At 39.2% G+C, this 19,394-nt stretch overlaps 1 protein-coding gene across 3 annotated transcripts in view; it reads right to left on the reverse strand.

Moving 5' to 3' along the window:
- The window catches only part of rbm5 (RNA binding motif protein 5), a 111,640-nt gene that overhangs the window by 91,414 nt on the left and 832 nt on the right, over positions 1-19,394 (reverse strand). Inside the window, exons 2-25 of one of the 3 annotated variants that reach the window (XR_008387095.1) lie at positions 17,771-17,810; positions 17,485-17,674; positions 17,123-17,278; positions 16,946-17,015; positions 16,211-16,284; positions 15,427-15,510; positions 15,253-15,313; positions 14,933-14,998; positions 14,666-14,826; positions 14,406-14,503; positions 14,232-14,319; positions 14,070-14,138; positions 13,902-13,971; positions 11,942-12,042; positions 11,726-11,855; positions 11,523-11,614; positions 11,257-11,418; positions 10,979-11,119; positions 10,812-10,883; positions 10,544-10,717; positions 10,372-10,446; positions 10,119-10,219; positions 9,857-9,986; positions 9,550-9,743 (exon numbers count right to left, since the gene is read on the reverse strand). Coding sequence is in view for 2 of the 3 variants with exons in the window: in XM_053636359.1 (XP_053492334.1) it covers positions 9,618-9,743; positions 9,857-9,986; positions 10,119-10,219; positions 10,372-10,446; positions 10,544-10,717; positions 10,812-10,883; positions 10,979-11,119; positions 11,257-11,418; positions 11,523-11,614; positions 11,726-11,855; positions 11,942-12,042; positions 13,902-13,971; positions 14,070-14,138; positions 14,232-14,319; positions 14,406-14,503; positions 14,666-14,826; positions 14,933-14,998; positions 15,253-15,313; positions 15,427-15,510; positions 16,211-16,284; positions 16,946-17,015; positions 17,123-17,278; positions 17,485-17,674; positions 17,771-17,787 (2,508 nt within the window). In the remaining variant the exon portion in view is untranslated. Of the gene's footprint in view, positions 1-9,369; positions 9,744-9,856; positions 9,987-10,118; positions 10,220-10,371; positions 10,447-10,543; positions 10,718-10,811; positions 10,884-10,978; positions 11,120-11,256; positions 11,419-11,522; positions 11,615-11,725; positions 11,876-11,941; positions 12,043-13,901; positions 13,972-14,069; positions 14,139-14,231; positions 14,320-14,405; positions 14,504-14,665; positions 14,827-14,932; positions 14,999-15,252; positions 15,314-15,426; positions 15,511-16,210; positions 16,285-16,945; positions 17,016-17,122; positions 17,279-17,484; positions 17,675-17,770; positions 17,811-19,394 lie in introns of those variants that run through there. The other 2 variants (XM_053636359.1, XM_053636361.1) reach the window with 2 other exon arrangements.

The following is a 19,394-nucleotide window of genomic DNA, read 5'->3' on the forward strand; positions in this document are numbered from 1 at the left end:
GGCCCAAAGAGACTTCTTAATGTGCACTTCATTTGGTAGACTTCAAAATCCTATAAATGGCATGAGTTACTGCAATTCTAGATACAGATTTCATGGTCAAGTTTAAAAAGCTTTTTCATTTCAACTGCAACCATGAATTTAACAAAAATATTGTCAAACTCATTAATGAGCTGGCATTACTGTAATATTACTTCACGCTGTGCTTATTAGGTGCTCTTTTGCTATTTAGTCAACATTTTCTTTTCAGCTCTCAGAAGTGCCTTTTATGGAGTTTTGTGGACATCACTAAATGTAAACCAGCTGTGCCATGAACATGCTTGGTAATTTATTGGTGATTAGAATTTATCAACATATTGTTAAGGCCCAGTCTAGGTTAAGCTGCACAGAGTAACCAGCACGCGATTCAATTGGAATTGACCTTTAAAATGAGCGAGCCAGGAATAACAAACACAAACAAAATTCAGATGAGCCTTAATGTTCTTCTGGGTTAGCAGTGTCAGCACCTCGCCACTCTTCCATGGATGCCATTTTTGCCCAGTGTCTTTCTGATAGTGGAGTCATGAACAATCACCTTTATTGATGCAAGAGAGGCCTGTAGTCCCTTTGATGTTTGCTCTTTTGTGATTTCCTGGATGAGTCGTTGCTGTGCCCTTGGAGCAATTTTAGAAGGTCGGCCACTTCTGGGAAGGTTCACTACTGTGCTGAGTTTTTCCATTTGGTGATAATGGTTCTCACTGTGGTTCTTTGGAGTCCCGGAGCCTTTGAAATAGCTTTGTAACCCTTCCAAGACTGACATACTTCAATCACCTTCTTCCTCATCATTTCTGAAATTTCTTTCCATTTTGGCATAGTGTGTTACTGAGTAAGACCTTTTAACCAACTTCATGCTGTTGAAAAAGTTCTATTTAAGTGTTGATTTGATTGAACAGGGTTTTCAGTAATCAGGCCTGATTGTGTCTAGTCCTGCTGGTCACCATTATGAATGCAGGTTCATAGATTTGGGGACTTAGTAACCATGGGGGCGAATAAATTTTCACAGAACTGTATATAAAATGTCTTTGTCATATTTGGTAATCAATTTAGTGTAACATGACCATGATGTTCCCTCTTCTCTGTTCATACACATTGCACAAGCCTTAGTGTGAAGCTGATAATACAAACTCTCCTGCCTACCTGAATTGCAAAATGCAGTGGCGCCTCATTTGTTTTCCTATGACTTGTATTGTACTGTTTGTAGAGGCAAGAGGGCACATTAGATGGTTAAATGGTTGAGTTGAATAAATCTAGCCAATGATCTTATCAGGGGGTGTTTCACATCATTCTACTATCAGAGAGAGTTTTACTCAAAGAATGATTTGTGGATTAGATGTGAAGCAGAAAAGGGATGTACTGGAAATATTATCATTGTCTTTGGTTTTGTGTTTGTTTAGGCTGAAGGGTAGGCTGCTGAATTTTGGAAGTCTGTCACTCTACACCTAGCTGTGCCCATGGTAATGTCTAAATGCAATCCAACAAATTTGATAACATTCACATTTAATGAGGCATTTTTTTTTTTTTTTTTTGCGTGGACAGGTGACATTAACAGGATTGCTCACTGTTTCTCCTGAATTATCAAAATATTCTGTGTATTATTTGCTGATTTATGTCTCACAGGTAAGTCTGGTATCGGTCAGTATTATTGTTCATTGTTAATACGTAAATAATCAAAAGGCCCACAGTTGGCTTGGTAACACATTAGTGCAATTATGTGCAATAATGTGGTTACACATTAGATGGTACATTGGTAACATCTTTAGTGCAAGTTTCTGGAGAAAGATCTTTTTACTTGCAGCTCACACAGACTATTGAGGTGTGGGTGTTTTGTGATTATCAGTTATTGCTTACTGAGGCGAATACATTTTTAAGCAATAGTACTCAAGCGTTCGACTTCAGCCTGTAGCCATGACATTACAACACTGCTTTAATATAACATTTTACAAATTAAACAAAGGAAGTAAAGTGAAGAAACAATGAACATTATTTCAAATATTTATGTTTAATATCGGCCAATTGTTAGGCCACATAAATAGGTCAATTAGAAGTGTCTTGTTGCTATGCAACAATATTGTTATTAGGGGACCAAGCACTGAAGGTGCATAGACACCCTACTGTTATTCTACCTTTTCCTCTTATTCTTCTTCTGGCTAGGTTGTCTATGCAAGCCCATAGAACCATCTGGTAAAAAACTGTGAAATTTGGCACACTGATTGGGCAGGGTCTAAGAAACATTCTGACCAAATTTGGGCCAAGTGCTGCCAATGCTCTAGCACCACCATCGGGTCAAATTTGGGCCTAATTTGGAAGTGTGTTTATGCTCATAACTTTTGAATCATGTGTCCAAAGTTTAAAAGGCATTTCTGGAATCGCTGGGTTGAGGCGAGTTCAATGCACCCTATGACGTCGATTTTAGTCTAATAAAATTTTCCGCCATCTTTGATTTTTTCAAAAACTCCTCATCCCACAAACTTTGTCCAATCATCACCAAATCATCTTCAGACCAACTTGACACAAATCTTAGTAACTTCAGGACCATGCTCTGAGGCTATGCAACAAATATTGTGACAGCGCCACTTACTAGTCAAAAGCTGAAAATTTTTTGAAAAGTGACGTTTTTGTTACTCCTCCTACAACTCCTACAACTAACTGACCAAGTGTTTTATTCACACTAGCTAGAGAAGATTGATTTATTATTATTATTGGACTATAACCCATTACTTCAAAACAAACTATTTAAGTTATACAATAAAATCATGGTGTAAATAACATCATTTTTGTTCATTATCACATCATCTAAATCAATACCATGACTGCACAATCAAAAGTGATACTTTCCCAAATAATATTGCGCAATAATGGATTTATATTCATTTATATTAATTTTATTTAGTAATTAATTATACCAGTGTGTAACAGCAAGACTAATGTTACACAACAGACTAAATTAATAGCATGTTTGGCAATATTCCTGCATTGTGTGTGACAAATACTGAGTCACCTGAATGCTGTTTTTGTTTGGTAGTGTTAGTTGTGCTTGTGTTTTTGTTTCATACCTAATTGTGTTGAGATAAAGAAAGACTGTTAATGAATCCTCTGCATTACATCAAGACAGAATCAAGCCTTGTGATTTTGAGGAGAGCTAACAGTGTCATAAATACAAAATGGCAAATTAGAGGATTCAATTTCATATCCAATGTCTGCTTATGCCATTAAAATGTAAATGTATACCCTTTTAGACTTACTTGACCATTCTAAACTTGTGGACATTCAATCTCTTTTTAATCTGGTATCACTTTCCTCTATTTGTTTGTTGTAGGTCAGACCCTGTCATCACTAAAAATGCAGCTCATTTGATTACAGCAATGAAACATGACGATTGTAGGAGTGGACTTTGAAAGCAGTTCACTGGCAATTTTTAAGCAAACAACTGTGTGGGCAAAGAGATGGTGAATTAAGCAAAGTGAAAGTTGAAAGTTCACAAAAATCAGTGTGACACACAAGCAAATCAGGCTAATTTTAAAGGAAGGAATAAAATACTTGGGGACCTGCTGTTATAGGAATATAATCCACAACAGGGTGCAGTGATAAGGCCCGAAGTGTAGCATGTCAGGAATTGTAGGGAAGACGGGTGCAAATGCGGAAATCATTCATTATTTGAAGTATAAACCAAAAAAAACTGTGAAAACAAGAACCAAAAACCTGAACTGTAGATACAAGGCAAAAACATCCAGACTACAAGTGAGACTATGGCACACATGACAACACATGAAGACTACAACAAAAAGCTTGACATTAAGACACGGAAAAACTGGAACATAAATAGTGGTGATCATCAAGGTGAAACAGGATACAGGTGAGAGTGATTAGTGTGATATGTGACATGCAGGGGATGGTGGATAGTAGAATTCTGTGCCCCTTTGGCGCTCCCATGAAATAGCGGAGTGGATTATTTTCCTATGACAGCACATTGTGAGGTGTTTTATTCCTCTTCTAGCACAGCAGTTATTCATTTGTTCATAAATTTATCTGTTTATAGTTACATTTAATGTTTTAGAACATCCATTTTTTTCTCTCTCCTGAAGTTGATAAGATGCAGCTTGTCACGTTTCTCGAGAAACTTCAAAGCACCTCAAAGTCCTTTGTGCTGAAGACTTTCCTGTGGTGAAAAACTTGTACAAAAATCTTCATCATATCAAAATTTTCTTTTGTCATATAACAATAAATTCTCTTAATCTATTTATTATTAGCTGGAGTTGGAGAATCTGCCATATCTACAAGTCCCTGTGAATGAGTTGTTACTATAGAATGATATATATGATGTATAAATATGAACCTGTGATGTAATTACAGACATGACTACTGTCAGAGTTGTACTGTTCAAATTCAAGAATTCAATGGCACTGTGGTATAAAATATTTTGATTGTCATATTCATGCTTGAATAGATACATTACAGAATACAGTATTGGACGCATCAAAAAAATTTTCAGGCTATTCACATGAAATTTTCACCAGACATCAATATTAACTCGAAATCTGGAAATATAAAGAACTTACAACATTAATGTCCATAAATAAAGTTAAGTGTAATAAAATGGAACGACACATGAAAAAAGTATTGAACACGCTAAGAAAAAGCAGTTCTCCAAGGCAAAGAACCAGCTGAAATCTGTAAGTAATTATACCTCCTATCTGTGCAAATTAATATCAGCTGGGTTAGTAAATTGATGGTCTATAAAAAGGCTTTTCGTTACCAAGGTGTCACACAAGAAACATCTTATAATGGATAAAAGCAAAGAGCTCTACCAAAACCTTCATAACCTTATTGTTGCAAAACATATTGCTGGAATTGGATACAGGTGTATTTCAAAACTTCTGAATCTTCCAGTAAGCACCATTGGGCTCATTATCCAGAAGTGGAAGCAACATCACTCCGTCATCAGCTGGCCACACATAGGAGCTCCTTGCAAGATATCTGACCAGGGAGTCAGAAGAATAGTCAGAAGAGTAGCCCAAGAGCCAAGGACCACTCGCAAAGAGCTCCAGAAACACTTGGAGGCAGCAGGTGCCATCGTCACAGAGAAAACAATAGGCAATGCACTCCACTGCTCACGCTCACCCCGCAAAACTCCATTACTAAAGAAAAGGCATGTCGAAGCTCGTTTAAAGTTTGCGACAACTCATTTGGACAAGCCTATGAAATACTGGGAGAGTGTAGTCTGGTCAGACGAGAGCAAAATGTAACTTTTTGGCTGTCATACTACACACCATGTTTGGAGAAGAAATGGCACTGTACATCACCCTTAAAACACTACACCAACAGTGAAGTTTGGAGGTGGAAGCATCATGGTGTTCGGCTGTTTTTCATCACATGGTACTGACAGACTTCATATAATTGAAGGAACGATGAATGGAGCCCTTTACCGGGAGATTTTTGAGAAGAATCTGCTGCCATCCACCAGGATGATGAAGATGAGACGTGGGTGGACTTCCAGCAGGACAACGATCCAAAACATACAGCAAAGGAAACTCTCAATTGGTTTCAGAGAAAAAAAATCAAGGCATTAGAATGACCCAGTCAATCACCTGACTCGAATCCAATTGAACAAGATTTAAAGACATGTTTAGAAGAACAGACCAAAATCACACCTGAATACTGCGGCCCATTAATTTCTTCATACAGGAAGCGTCTTGAAGCTGTCACTACAAACAAAGACTTCTCCACTAAGTATTAAATTAATTTCAGTTAGTGTGTTCAATACTTTTTACCTGCGTCATTCCACTTTATTACACATAACTTCATTTATGGGCTTTAATGTTGTGAATTCTTTATATTTCCAGATTTCTTGAGTTAATACTGATGTCTGATGAAAATTTCATGTGAATAGGAAATACATTTTTGGAAAATATATTTACTGAAAAAAATGTTGACGCGTTCAATTATTATCTCCCCCACTGTACAGCAATAATACATGAGGCAAAGTAGTCTCCAGATTTTGTCAAAACAGCTTTTACTTCTTGAAAATAAACTTACTCTGTGGAATGCATACCACCCAGACCTTGACCACAGGGGGCTGAAGAGCAACGTTCTTTTTAAACATTTTCCCAAAAAGCACACATATGAGAACAAATATAGGACATCACTGATAAACATGACTCATTGCACATCATGTGTGATCCCTCTGTTTAACATGTATTTGATAAACTGTATTGGAAAATGCATGCATATTGAACACGAGGCTTGATATTCTCAAAAAATTTGAAAATGTGAAACAAATGTAAACAAATTGCACGTAACTGTTCTAGAAATCTACATAGAAGATTGACTGTCAATCTCTACAATACCCATTTAGCTAAAATATAGAGAATGCTCATGTTGGCTGATATTAAAATCACACATACAGTACCTACACACACATACACGCACACACATCTATGTCAGAGAAGACTATTTATTCATAATGGGTGAATATACTACTAGCAGTAAATCTGAAATAGAGACATGGTTATGACAGAAATAAAATAGTCTGTGTGGTACAGTGCATACGGAGGATTTTCAGACTCTTTCAGGTTTTCCACATTTTAGCAGGCTTCAAAATTGATTCAACTTATTCATTTCTCATCAATCTACACACAACATTCCACAATGACAAACGTGAAAAAAGAGGTATTGGGAATGTTTTGTAAATTTATTCAAAATTAAAGACTGAAGTACCTTATTCTTATTATTCTAAGTGCATATATATTCAGACCTTTGTTAAAGTGGATATAAAATGTCTACACACTCCTGTTAAAATGGCAGGTTTTTGTAATGGAAAAAAATTAAACCAAGATGTCAGAACATCATCTACCTTTAATGTGAAATTTTAACCAATTAATTGAAGTGAAAAACAATAAGAATCATTTTAAGGGGGGAAAAAATACAATGAACTTGTTGCATAAGTGTACACCCCCCTAAACTAATACTTACTGTAGTTGAAGCAGCTTTGGATTTTATCTCAGCATTCAATCTTTTTGGGTAAGAGTCAATCGGTTTGGCAGATTTTGACATAGCAGTATTTTGCCATTCGTCCTTGAAAAGCATTCTAACTCTGCCAAATTGGCTGGGCGTCTCCTGTGCACAGCCCTCTTCAGGTCACCACAGACTTTTGATTGGATTCAGGTCTGGACTCTGGAGGGGCCATTCTAAAACCTTGAACTTGTTTTGGTGAAGCCATTCCTTTGTTGATCTGGAGATTTGCTTTGGGTCCTTATCATGCTGAAAACTTTCATTCCTCTTCATCTTAAAGGTACACTATGTAACTTTTTTTTTTTCCAAAATAAACAAAATTGAAATAATGAGTAAGTACATCATAAATTCATCTTCCAAACCATGTTTATGTTTTACTCTTATTCACTAATGACATTCGCCATTCGCTCCTGTGCGTGGTTCGTCATATCCATAAACAGAGAAAAGTAGCTCCGGCTACTTTGTCGTATGTAAGGTGTGGGAGTAGCGTAGGTTAGTTGTCACAATGAGCGAGACCATGGACCATGCAAAACGGCAACCCTCCAGAAAATATCCATTTTCCCTCATACTGACCGGTGCTGTGAGCCATATTCATCCGCACAGACATGCAGAGCCGAAGCACGACCAAGCACAGTGTTCTTCCACAAAATGCATGCAGTCTTATTTTTTTAATAAAATAGGGCCAAAACTTGCATAGTGTGCCTTTAAAAGTTTTAGCAGCAGCCTTAAGATTGTGCAATTTCAATATTGACTGGTATTAGGAGATATTCATTATTCCCTCCATCCTGATTAAAGCCCCAGTTCCAGCTGAAGAAAACAGTCCCCAAGTATGATGCTGCCACCAGGAGGCTTCCCCGTGGCTATGGTGTTCTTCTGATGATATGCTGTGTTTTTTGTGCCAGACATATCTTTTGGAATTATGGCCAAAGGTTCAACTTTGGTCTCATCAGACTATAACACATTATTCCACATGGTTTTCAGAGATTGGATGTATTATTTATTTACTTTTTTTCTGTTAAAAAAGGCTTCCGTCTTGACACCCTAACCCAATACCCAGAGATATGAAGAATTCAGGAGATTGTTGTCACATGTATGGGGCAACCAGTACTTGTATGAAATGTGAAGTGAATAACACCTCGAGATTTACAGGATTTAAATGATCTGCTGCTAACGTGTTGGTGCCAGATACCACAGCACACTTTCAGAGGTCTTGTGGAGTTAATGCTTTGACGGGTCAGAGCTGTTTTGGGAAACTACAGGATTACACAGTATTAGGTGGTTTTAATGTTATGGCCGATCGGTGTAGTCGAGTATGAAGAACAATCAGCATTTCTGAATATTTTGTAAATGTAGCTGAAATTTGGCTTACACAAGCAATTACATACAACTTTCCTAAAAGACTGATAAATAACACCCATTGTTCTCATTGGACCAAGCTTTACTCAACCTCAGGTCAGAGTGAATTGGTCAGCAGAACTCAGCAGCAGTGAGTCGGGAGGAAAAGTGCACTTGTTGCCCAGTGATGGCCCTCATTAACAGTACACTGAGTGTTATTGATTTTGCTCGCTGCACAACTTCAAAGGCAAGCTTCCAGCTGATTTCAAACATTATCTCTCGGACAGTGCCAGCAGACCAGACAGCAAGGGGTGGTTATGTACATATCATTGCAGTGATGTCCTTGATCACTCACCACACCTGATCAACCTGACTTCCAGAGAAATGTGTGGGGGAGACAAGTGCATACTATAAATGTAAAAGAAAAGAATTTACAATCAAAGAAAACATTTATTTGCGTTAATAATGCTGTAAAATGACAGGTTGCTTATCCATTTTCAATGTAAAGTTTAATTTGTAAAGCAGTCTTTGAGGTGTTAATACTGCCAAGTTGATAACTAAAGTCACCTAAATTTCTACATGACATATGCTAAACACTAAACTGTAAACGTTTGCATGGAGTGATTGCACTGTGCTGATGACACATTTTTAAAAAAAATAATTAAACACTGCCGCCCCCTGCTGGTGGTGAAAGATATTATCTCATTAGTGTCACATTACCTTATACATGAGTTACAATATTAAAAGTAGCTTCCGACTTACTTTGCAGACACAGGAAGTGTTGGTGTAGGAAAGGAAATCCTGTACAGGGTAACTGAAACTCATCAGGCACAGCAGTCCGACCAAACCTAGAACACACAACTAAAACGTGCAGCAAATAAAACCCTTCTGAAGATCGTCACAGGAATTCCAACAAAAAAACAGCTGTAAATAAACAGCTTTATAGAAGATTGAATATTGATCAAATAACACACAAAATACCTAAAACAATTAACTTAATTCAACATTTTATTCTTGTATGTACAAATCCAAGAACGTACTGTACAAACTTTACAGTTTACATGAGGACAATGCCCCTCCCCATTGAACAAAAAAAAAAATCTCTCAAGACACTATACACATATATACACGGTTGTGTCATCACACCAATCTGCCACCTATACAGCCCCCCCCCCCCCCATACAAAAACCATAGCAATGCCGACAACCCAGTGAAATTAACGTAAGGATGACAACATATTATTCAATTTCAGTGAAGCGTGCAAACATGGCTTTCCTCACGGCATCCTTGTAGGTATCTGAGGCTGAGAGGGTGTAATTACTGCCTTTGGTACCCAACCCTGCTCCCTTTGTTCTCATCTGGGCCTGTAGGTTAAGACAAAAAGAAAATGATGTGAATTTGATGAATAAAGTTCCTCCACAGAAAAAAAACGAAAGAAAACTAAGAGAAGAATACAGTTTAGAACACGTTAGCTGACCTCAATAGGTGCTGTGATGCCTTGCTGATTTCTGCCAAGCCCTTTTCCTTCCTTCCAGCCCATAGCCTGCAACATCTTATTGCCAATGTTGTCACTGTTCAGGCCATCCTTTGTGGGCTGCTCATAATTCCTGATGAGAGAGGGTATATTTATTTATATGCTTTTTTTCACACAGACATCTATAATTAAAAAGCAAAGTTTAATCCAACAGGGTACAAATTAGTGATCTGCCTGTTATTCTTGGCCAGGGGTGTTAGCTTACACTACTGGTGCAGGCTGCGTGAACTTCCTCTTCTTAGGCGCAGGAGGCTCAGGAATGCCATACTTCTCTCTCCTCTCAGCTGCCCTGTCTCTGTACTTCATCTGCATACAGGAAACAATATAAAAGACTAGGTTTATATGGAAAATGTTTAAATGGAAACTATTGTGTTTATTACAGAAAACCCTCCACTCTAGGGAGAGGGAAAAGTGGGGTGTGTGTGTGTGTGTGTACATATACAGTGAAGCTCAAAAACCTCAGTCTCTTTCCTCTCCAACTCCTCCAGCTCTGCTTCACTCAACTTAGATCTTCTGTGAACCTCCAGGTTTTGCTGGGGGGGATTGTTGGAGACAGAATAAAACCCACCACATAAGATGTACATTTCTGGCTTGAGAGCTTTATGCCAAAACCAAGGTGAGTGCAAGTACCTTGTGCAGGTCTGAGAGCTGTTGATGGCGGATTAGGGCTTCCTTACTGGGGAACTGTCTCCTGCACAGCAGGCAGGCCATTTTTTTCCAGTCTGTCAATTTGTCCTCCTTTTCCTCACCCTCTGGAGTCTCCTCAGGCTCACTGTCTCCACTATAGGCTGCCACAAGTCCCACCTGCAAAATTAACCACGCTGGAATTACAAAACTGAGGGACAGTTTGGGGAAAAAACCTCCAAAAAAACAGTTTTATGAGTTCAAAAGAACTAGCCTTTGAGGATGAACTTTCCTCTTCGGCAGTCTTCACTGCCTCCGATACCAGCCTCTCCAAACCACCCGCCTGCTACAAACAAAACACAAACATGCATTTAGTTTTCATAAACATCTGTAAACCCACTTGCAAACCTGTTGATGATATGCTTCTGACTGGAAGGTTACCTTCTTCTCAAACAGTGTGAAGCCAGCATCTGCTGCTGCTGCCTCTTTCCTCTCTTCTTGGCTGATGGGTTGGAAACTGCTCCTGAAGTTTTCCTTCTGCTTGTTCAGACTCTTAGCCCAACGCTCCATATCCTTTGCAATCTAACGTACAAAGAGTCATGTTGCAGGACTTAGCTGTGTGAACAAATACTTTGTAACTTCTTGCTCATCAGAAATAGCTTCCATTGTGGATTAAAAAACAAAACAAAAAAAAAAAAACATTAAAACACAAATGGAACCTGTTGAGCAGTTTTGCTTTTGGGCTTCTCCTTCTTCTCCTTGCTCTCTTTAGCAGAAGTGGAAGAACTAGAAGCAGTGCTGCTGCAATCGGTTGCAGGAACGTATGCCTGCTTCTCACTGTCCCAGTATAGGTACTGCTGCGTGTATGAGTTATAGTAGTACTGCAAAACAGTGCCTTCATTAAAGCTACCAAAAATATTCTGTTCTCTCTATTGCAAAAGATTATTAAAAAAACAAACAAAAACAGATATTCAAGGCAACCTACATGTGTGTTGGGGTCATAATAGAGACCTGTTTGAGGGTCATAGTAATAGCCAGACGACTCATCGAACTGGTAAGTGGAAGTGTCGGGGGCAGCTGAAAATAAATGAGAGAGTAAGGAAATACACTTTTTTTTTTTTTTTAAACAAAATGGCAAATCTGTACTGATCAGTCTTCACACTGGCTTCAGTGTGTATTTAGCCTTACAAGTTTTAACATCTGAAGTGGGAGCTGCAGGATTTGCTGTAGTTGTGGCAGATATGGCTACTGCAGAGGTTGCAGGGGCTGAGATGGTGGCAGCTGCTGTGATAGTTGCAGTCTGCATTGTCTGCAAAGTCTTGCACAAGGACACGCCCACTGTCAAAATCAGGGATACAAATACATGGAAAAAAATCAAGCCATAGGAAGGTGGGGCAGCCTTACCTGTGTGGCTGGCTGGCTGATAATATGGGGTTGATAAACCTGAGCACCCTGTGAGATGACCACTGCTCCAGCTGTTGGGAGAATTTTCATTCCAGGAGCAGCTACACACAGGCAACCAGTGTCAGGCTTAGTGCTGGAAACAGCTCCCTAAAATCCTCAACTAGTTACCCCCAAACTTGCATTAACAGAACTTTGGATTGCAAGTAGTCAAGTTTTAGATTCCCTAGTCTGATCTGACAACAGTGATCATATAGTTAGCCCCGTTTTTAAAATAAGACGACATGCTGAAATCTACGAACGTTTAGGAACATTTAAATCTACATGTAAGGTTGAAGAATAGTTATTCTAAAATGAGAAACATGTCCTCAGGTGCATGAAGTAAACAAAAAAAATATTTATTTTTAAAAAACCAACACAGAGGCTGTCTGCGCCCTGAATGAAAACCAGACCACGAAGGTCTATCAATATGAAGACCACAATGAAAAAACGATCAGTCACAAAACTGTATTTTTGGAGTTGTGCATCCACGGCTGTTGACTGAACACTGAAGAATGATCTCACAAATGTACTTGGATGATAGAAAGATCAGAGTCACAGAATTTTCCATTTCAAATAAAGCCATGCTATGGAAAAATGATCAGAGTCCATAGCCTACTGTGAGAAAATGATCACAGTCCAGTCACATGGCCGAAATCAGCTAATAGGCTTTGAGTAATGGCGGACACCCAGCTTAGTGAATTCCATTGTTAACTTACTGTCAAAGTTCTTCAACATCTCATTAGTAATTGCTCTCAGCAAACTTCAGTACTAGATCAAACAACATGACACATGCGAAATATGACGATATTCAGTGTCTAAAAAAAGTTTTGTGGACCACTCAGTCAAGCTTTTTTTTGATGAAATCCCTGCAAATGACAGAATTGTGGATAATCTTCAAGTTGAGATTGATGTATAATGTATATTCTGTGAGTCTTCAGTATTTAAGTGATGTTGATGATGCTCAGTTGAATAAATTAGTATAAGTTCATCACTGTATTACTGTGAATACCCACAAAAGAAAGATCAGAGTCCGCGCAAGCATTTTTTCATGCTTCAATTAATACAATGTAAACAATAATGGCTGATAACTTTTGGCATCTTCATAAAGACTATGAATGGGTCTAGTGAACATATCAAGATTTTCTCTGTTCTCAACTATTATGACATTTATATTATTAAATCTAATTCTGGATTTCAAGCACAATGTGACTCTGATCGTTTTATCATTGGTGCCATATATATATATATATATATTATTTTAGGCTCATTGGTCCAATTTAGGTTTGCAATTTACCCAGGACAAAACCTGCTCGGGAAGCAGGTTAGCCATGTGGTGCAAGTTACCATGGCTATGAAACCCACTTAAAACCAATCCACCTTGTTGAGACCATAAAAATTGCTCAAATTAAACGCAAACTTTCCTGGGTAGCCACCAAAACCGGCTTCATGCAACATTCCTCAGCTGAGCTTAATCAAGAGGAACTCCTAAGGTTACAGAGCTCAGTTACAGAAATTACAGTATAGAAAAATACACTACCAAAAACCCACGGAAACCAGAAAATTCACTCTCTTCATTTAAGCCATTAGGGGTTAAAGAGTTTGGCTAATAAATAAATAAATAAATAAATAAATAAATGGTGAGCAATGAGGAAAGCTATGGGCTGTAACGCCTGCACACTGGTCTGTTTTACCTCACTGATTTTTGCGCTTTTTTCACTATGCAAGTCTAAAACAATAAATATATATATTTTGATAGACCTTTGTGGTCTGGTTTTCATTCAGTGTGTGGACAGCCTTTGCCTTGGATTTTTTTTCAAATCTATCTTTAAAAAAATAAAAATCCGTATTTTATCAGAATCAGAAATGCTCTCTCCTCGTTAATGACTATTTGCAGGTCACGGTAAAAAAACAAAAATCTAACCTCCAAGTATGCCATTAGCCTGAGAGGGGTCTGTTGCTCCTGCCTGCTGTTGATATTGGGCCTGATATTCCTATACCAGGGCAAAAAAAACCAAACAAGCTATGTCTAATACACTTTAGTAATGGTTTTTAATGGTCACAATTAAAAACTGCAGTGTACTCTGCTAACCTGTGAATAGGGCACATAGCCTTCCTGCAGGTAGCTGTACTCCGATGCTGGATCCACACTTTGCTGTGGCTGTTAAAGAGGGAGGATAAGAGGTTTGTGGTAATGCAGCAGGAGGAAAACACCAACTTACGGCTGAGACAAGGTTATAAAAGTTGCACTAACCTGGCTAGAGGACCACTGGGCAGCAGCAATAGCTGTGCTGGCTACAGAGAAAGCACTGATGCGGTTCCCATCAGGCAACAGCAAGTCCCTATAGAGAGCAGAAAAACAAATCCTCCTGTCAGAAACATCAGTAGTCTACTACAATAAACGACAGTGGCTGGTTCAAGCACGTACTTCCGAGCACTCTTGGCATAGTCGACCCCTATGGTCTTCCCGTCCAGTTTAAGCGGAGGCTGTAGGCCCTGCAGGATGGTGAGGAGCTGTGATGCTTCCTACAGAATTAACAGCAGCAATGAACGTGTGGATGAGACATCAATCAACACAAAGCCTTAACATAAATGTGATTATAAACCTCTGCACACTGCAAAAAAAAAAAAAGTTTCCTTTTGTCTGTATTTGGTCAGATTCTGAGCGGTGATGTAATGACTACATACCAGAGGAGAGGACAGCTGGACAAAGGCAAAGCCTCTGTTCTGTCCGGTCTGCTTGTCTTTGATAAGGCGGATGTTGCTGGGTGACAGATTAGCGTATGGTGCCAGGGATGCCATAATGCCCTCAACAGTAGAGAGCGGCGCGATGTTCCTCAGGATGATTGCTGTAACAGACAATCGGCTGCCTGATGACTTTTGCACTTCGATGTATTTTCATACAGTATTACAATATTCTATTGCCTTATCGATTATACAAATAAGGATCCTTACTGTCTCCATAGTAATCACCGCTGGGCTGGGTTTCAGTGGTTCCAGCTGTTCCACTGCTGTCTGAGTCTGTAAAGAAACACACAATATGGTGTCCCATCAGCCTCCTGAAGCACAAAAGTTACAGACTTACAGAGTCTTCATTAATCACAGCCTAACAAGACTACATTCATTCATTCATTCAAAAAAAATTCATTTGATAAACTGAATAATTAGTGCCTAGCTATATTTGGATATCCATATAAACTTTTCTCCCTGCTCCTGGTAAACACAGGATCCAGATGGGTACAGGCCACAGCTTCCTAAGTGAAGACGCTTCTTACCTGATTTAGCAGCACCACATCTGAAACACTTGAGCCTCCTCCGGAAATTGTACAGGCCGCACTGCAAGCAACCGTTCATAGCGTTTAAGTTTTTTTTTTTGTTTTACCTCTGCTATAGTGCATGAGGTGGGCAGGTACACTACAGAGGTTTGCTGAACACGCTTCAAAACTTACCGAGTTGCAAAGCCAGTCTTCAAATTTGTGCCGTGTGTTACTGTAGTGCATGGCAACAGTCTTGCCCTGTATGGTCAGCAGCTTCTGCAAAAGGAATACAAAAACGGGGGTTAGGACACCATATTCAGAGCGTTCCTGATCTCAGCCCATGAACAAGCACTAAAGCAGCCACAAGGGTTTAAGGGAGGATCGCCCAGGAAGACTCAAAAGTGTATGAGTGTGACAGTGGGTGCTTATGTTCATGCTGTTTGGGACCCGAGTGTCCGGATGGGGCCGGAGCAGAGTGTAAAAAGGTAGAGAACCTTGGGACGGCGTACAGACTCCACACAACGCATTGTAAAAATGCTCAGTCATTCATCATAAGGAAACTTAGAATTTATCCTCAATCACTAGTCATATGTTAAAACATTTCCTTCAGAACACAAGACGGTAAAATGGAATTCCTTTTTGTCTGTTTATCTTTAAGATTAGCAATGCTCCAAGTATATGTATATACATTAGTGAATGCACTTACATTGTAACAGATCTAAAATATCTTAAAATCTTCAGTTTCTGTAATATTGCATGGCTATAAACATATCAAAGCCATTAACCCTATTTGTCACCTCGCTTCAAAAGTCCATAAAATGCCCCTCTTTAAGTCACACCATGCCTTCGAAAAAGGAGGGGAATGGTCCAATGTCCATTTTTCTTTTCTGGGGTAGAACTTTTTTTTTTCTCTCTCTCAAATTCAAATTGCATCATTCCCCAGGGTAAAAGCTAGACTTGGTGATTAGGAAGCAACCTGATTGGTCTCCATCCATCGGGTAGCATCTTGCAAGTGATAAAACTCCACGAAGGCGAAACCTCGGCTTATACCTAGAGAGGCATTCAGATATACAGACGGGAGGCGTGTTAGTCTTATTGGTTCAATCGTATAACATTCACACTCTGTCACAAACTGCTTCATGACCCCCATTGACCCAGAGAGGTCAGATGGTTGGGAGTGTGCCAGAAAAAAATCTTTTGCCATAGCAAGATAATCCTAAAATCACATTGCACTAGATAATTCACACTCTGGAACTGACTGCATGAAATGTGTACAACTGAACACTGGCGTGCACACACACACACACACAGTTACATGTATCTTATTCTATACACACAACCTAAAAAATATTCTGTTACGCGTGGCTTTATTTTAACTAAAACTTTCTCTCTTAATGTAGATATCCTTATCAGATGAAATCAGCTCACACATACTAGGATATCCAACTTCATTTTCTAAACTTGGACTACATAAATTTTGAGGAACAGCACAAAACACACTTTAAACTTACCTCAGTGCTTCTTTATACCAGGCTAAAATCATGTCTGAATCATTTCATTTACTGTGAAAGAGAGCTTTGAGAATGCTCAGATTAAAAAAAAAAAAAAAAAAAAAAAAAAATTGCTATGGCAAAAGGCATTTGAGCAGAAGCAGGTTGGCCCAGTGGTCACAGGTTTGGCAGAGGAAAAATCCACGGTACGCCAGCCTCACCTGTTCTCTTTTTCATCAACCGCACATCCATCGGCTGAGGCCCCTCCAACTGGTCTATGGCTGCTCGAATCTGAACGAGTGAAATAAAGACGGAAAACCGATTCAATCTCAACAATTTAGTCTTAGTCACATTTAGAAAACATTTTAAAACCAGACTTTTCACGTTTTAGTACTTACATCCGTCTCTGTGATGTTGACAGGCAGACCACGGAGCATGATGGTCTTGCTCTCCTTCTCATCGGCCGGATCTCCCCTGTAGTCATGCTCAGAGTAATCACCGTCCGAGTGATGACCGTCCTCAGAACAGTCACTGCTACGCCGCTTCCTACCTCGCTGTATGGATTCGCATAAGAGGAATATAATCGTTCTATAAAGAAAGCTCAATTTCAAAACAACTACTCAAAAGTGGAATTTAGAAAATAAGGCGTTTTGATTAAAGCCGAACAAAATCAAAACAATATTTATACTCGGTTGTAATTTCGTTTTGTACTGCACATACAGCACAATGAAGGCACACAAAGGGACAACTTGGAACAAACCTCAGGACTATCTCGGCTCCAGTAGCGATCACTACGATCCCCTCTGTCTCCATCATAGCGGTCACTACGCCGATCATCGCTCCAGCGGTGAGAGTCGTACACACGATCATCGCGATCTCGCCGGTCTCGCCTGTCATCATCGCGGGACTGCTCTGAACCGTACCTGCCACTGCGCTCCGTGCGGCTAACCCTAAACAACCATTGTATCGCGGCAGTATTAGCAAACGGTACAATTTTTATGTGCTATGCAGATAGTCCATGGCAACTGATTTGAAGACTCACTCACCGTTTATCTGCACCCATCTCTGCGTCACCTAATGACAGGCCTGAACAGGGCAAAAAATAAAAAAATTAAAACGGTGAGCAAATCATTAGCATGTGTTCACACTGAAGCCGTCATAAAACTAGCAGAAGGGTATGTTTAAAAAAAAAAAAAAAAAAGTGCTCTTTTCTTACAACCTTCACTGCACATACTGCTATCTATAGGGATACAACGAACATTCGGCAACTGAAATTATTCGGCCGAACAAAAGTACTTTTGGTGTTTGGCCAAATAAGTGAAAAGACCGAATAAATTTTACTGAACAGTGACGTTTTTGATAACACGACCAAATAGCAACCAGCGTAGAGTGAGAGGCTCGCACACTTTATAAATGCAGCAAACATGTCGACAGCGTGGAAGCATTTTAAAGTGACAGAGAAAGATGCAAAAATAGCCATTTGCAGACACTGTTCTGCTGATTGTCTAGAGGGGGTGCATCTGCAAAAACTTACAGCACAAGTTCATCATCTAAAATCAAGACACCCCGAACAGCATGCAGACTATGAGAAAGACACCGCAACAGCAGTGAAAAGGAAAGTTCCTCCTCCCAGTCCATCTGTGGCTGACTTAAGTAGGCTTATGTCTAGGACAATTATTCATTTGATGTGAGTTCATCCACTTTCCTGTCCTCTTTTCAATGCACTTTTTAGCTGTAGGTGTACAGAGTACCTTATATTCTTTCAGCAGTCAGTTATAGGACTAATATAGGCTATTCGAGAAGGGGGGGCTCAAATATTTTTTATTTTACCAATTCATTTATTTTAAGTTATAGTGTGCTTTGTTGGTATAACGTCTGCGTTCGGCCAAGAATTTTCATTTCGGTGCATCCCTAGCAATTTATCTACATATATTAATATAAGACAATTCTAAACGTGTGTACTATTAAGCCTACTAACTATTTAAACTATTTAATACGTTGACCAACGTCTCTAAGCGGAGGCCGCCACACAACACGATTCCAATACCAGAGATCTAAGCACCTGCCGATATGAAACACTGATGTAAATTTTGACATCCTCTGAACATTCGACTCGACGTCCTGCAAGCCACTGTTAAACCTCACAGGCTGCATGCTAAGACTTTTCGTCTGTGTATATTCACACACATGGACAGACAAGACAGCGCGACCGACAAAATGGAAGCTGTTCAACATTAAATATCCTTCAACAGAAGTTTGGTAAAAAACTATAACAAATATTAAGGGTTTACAGAATCATCACAGCTTTTATGGAATTGGGTTTTCTCGACCGATTTCTTGAGGAACCTCTCTGAGATGCTTTGTAAACAGTATTAAAAGGAGGAGTTCACACCTACCGTACGCTGGACACTTATTGGCTGCTTTTCGGAATATTTCACTCCGAGTCATACGTTTAAAAAAATCCTTTTATGTAAATAAAATGTTAATTTTCCAATGAAAGAAATGAATACGTTGGCACAATTATATTTTTTTTGTCTACAGCACAGATTTCAAACATTTAATCATACACCTTCAGATCAAAAGCTTGTTAAGATCATGAGAAACATTTTGGTCAAGTGTCTCCAAACTTTTGACAGGTTGTGTGTGTGTCAGTAACATGGAAATGCTTTT

This window comes from Ictalurus furcatus, chromosome 11, assembly GCF_023375685.1.
Source record: "Ictalurus furcatus strain D&B chromosome 11, Billie_1.0, whole genome shotgun sequence".
Classification (NCBI taxonomy): Eukaryota; Metazoa; Chordata; class Actinopteri; order Siluriformes; family Ictaluridae; genus Ictalurus; species Ictalurus furcatus.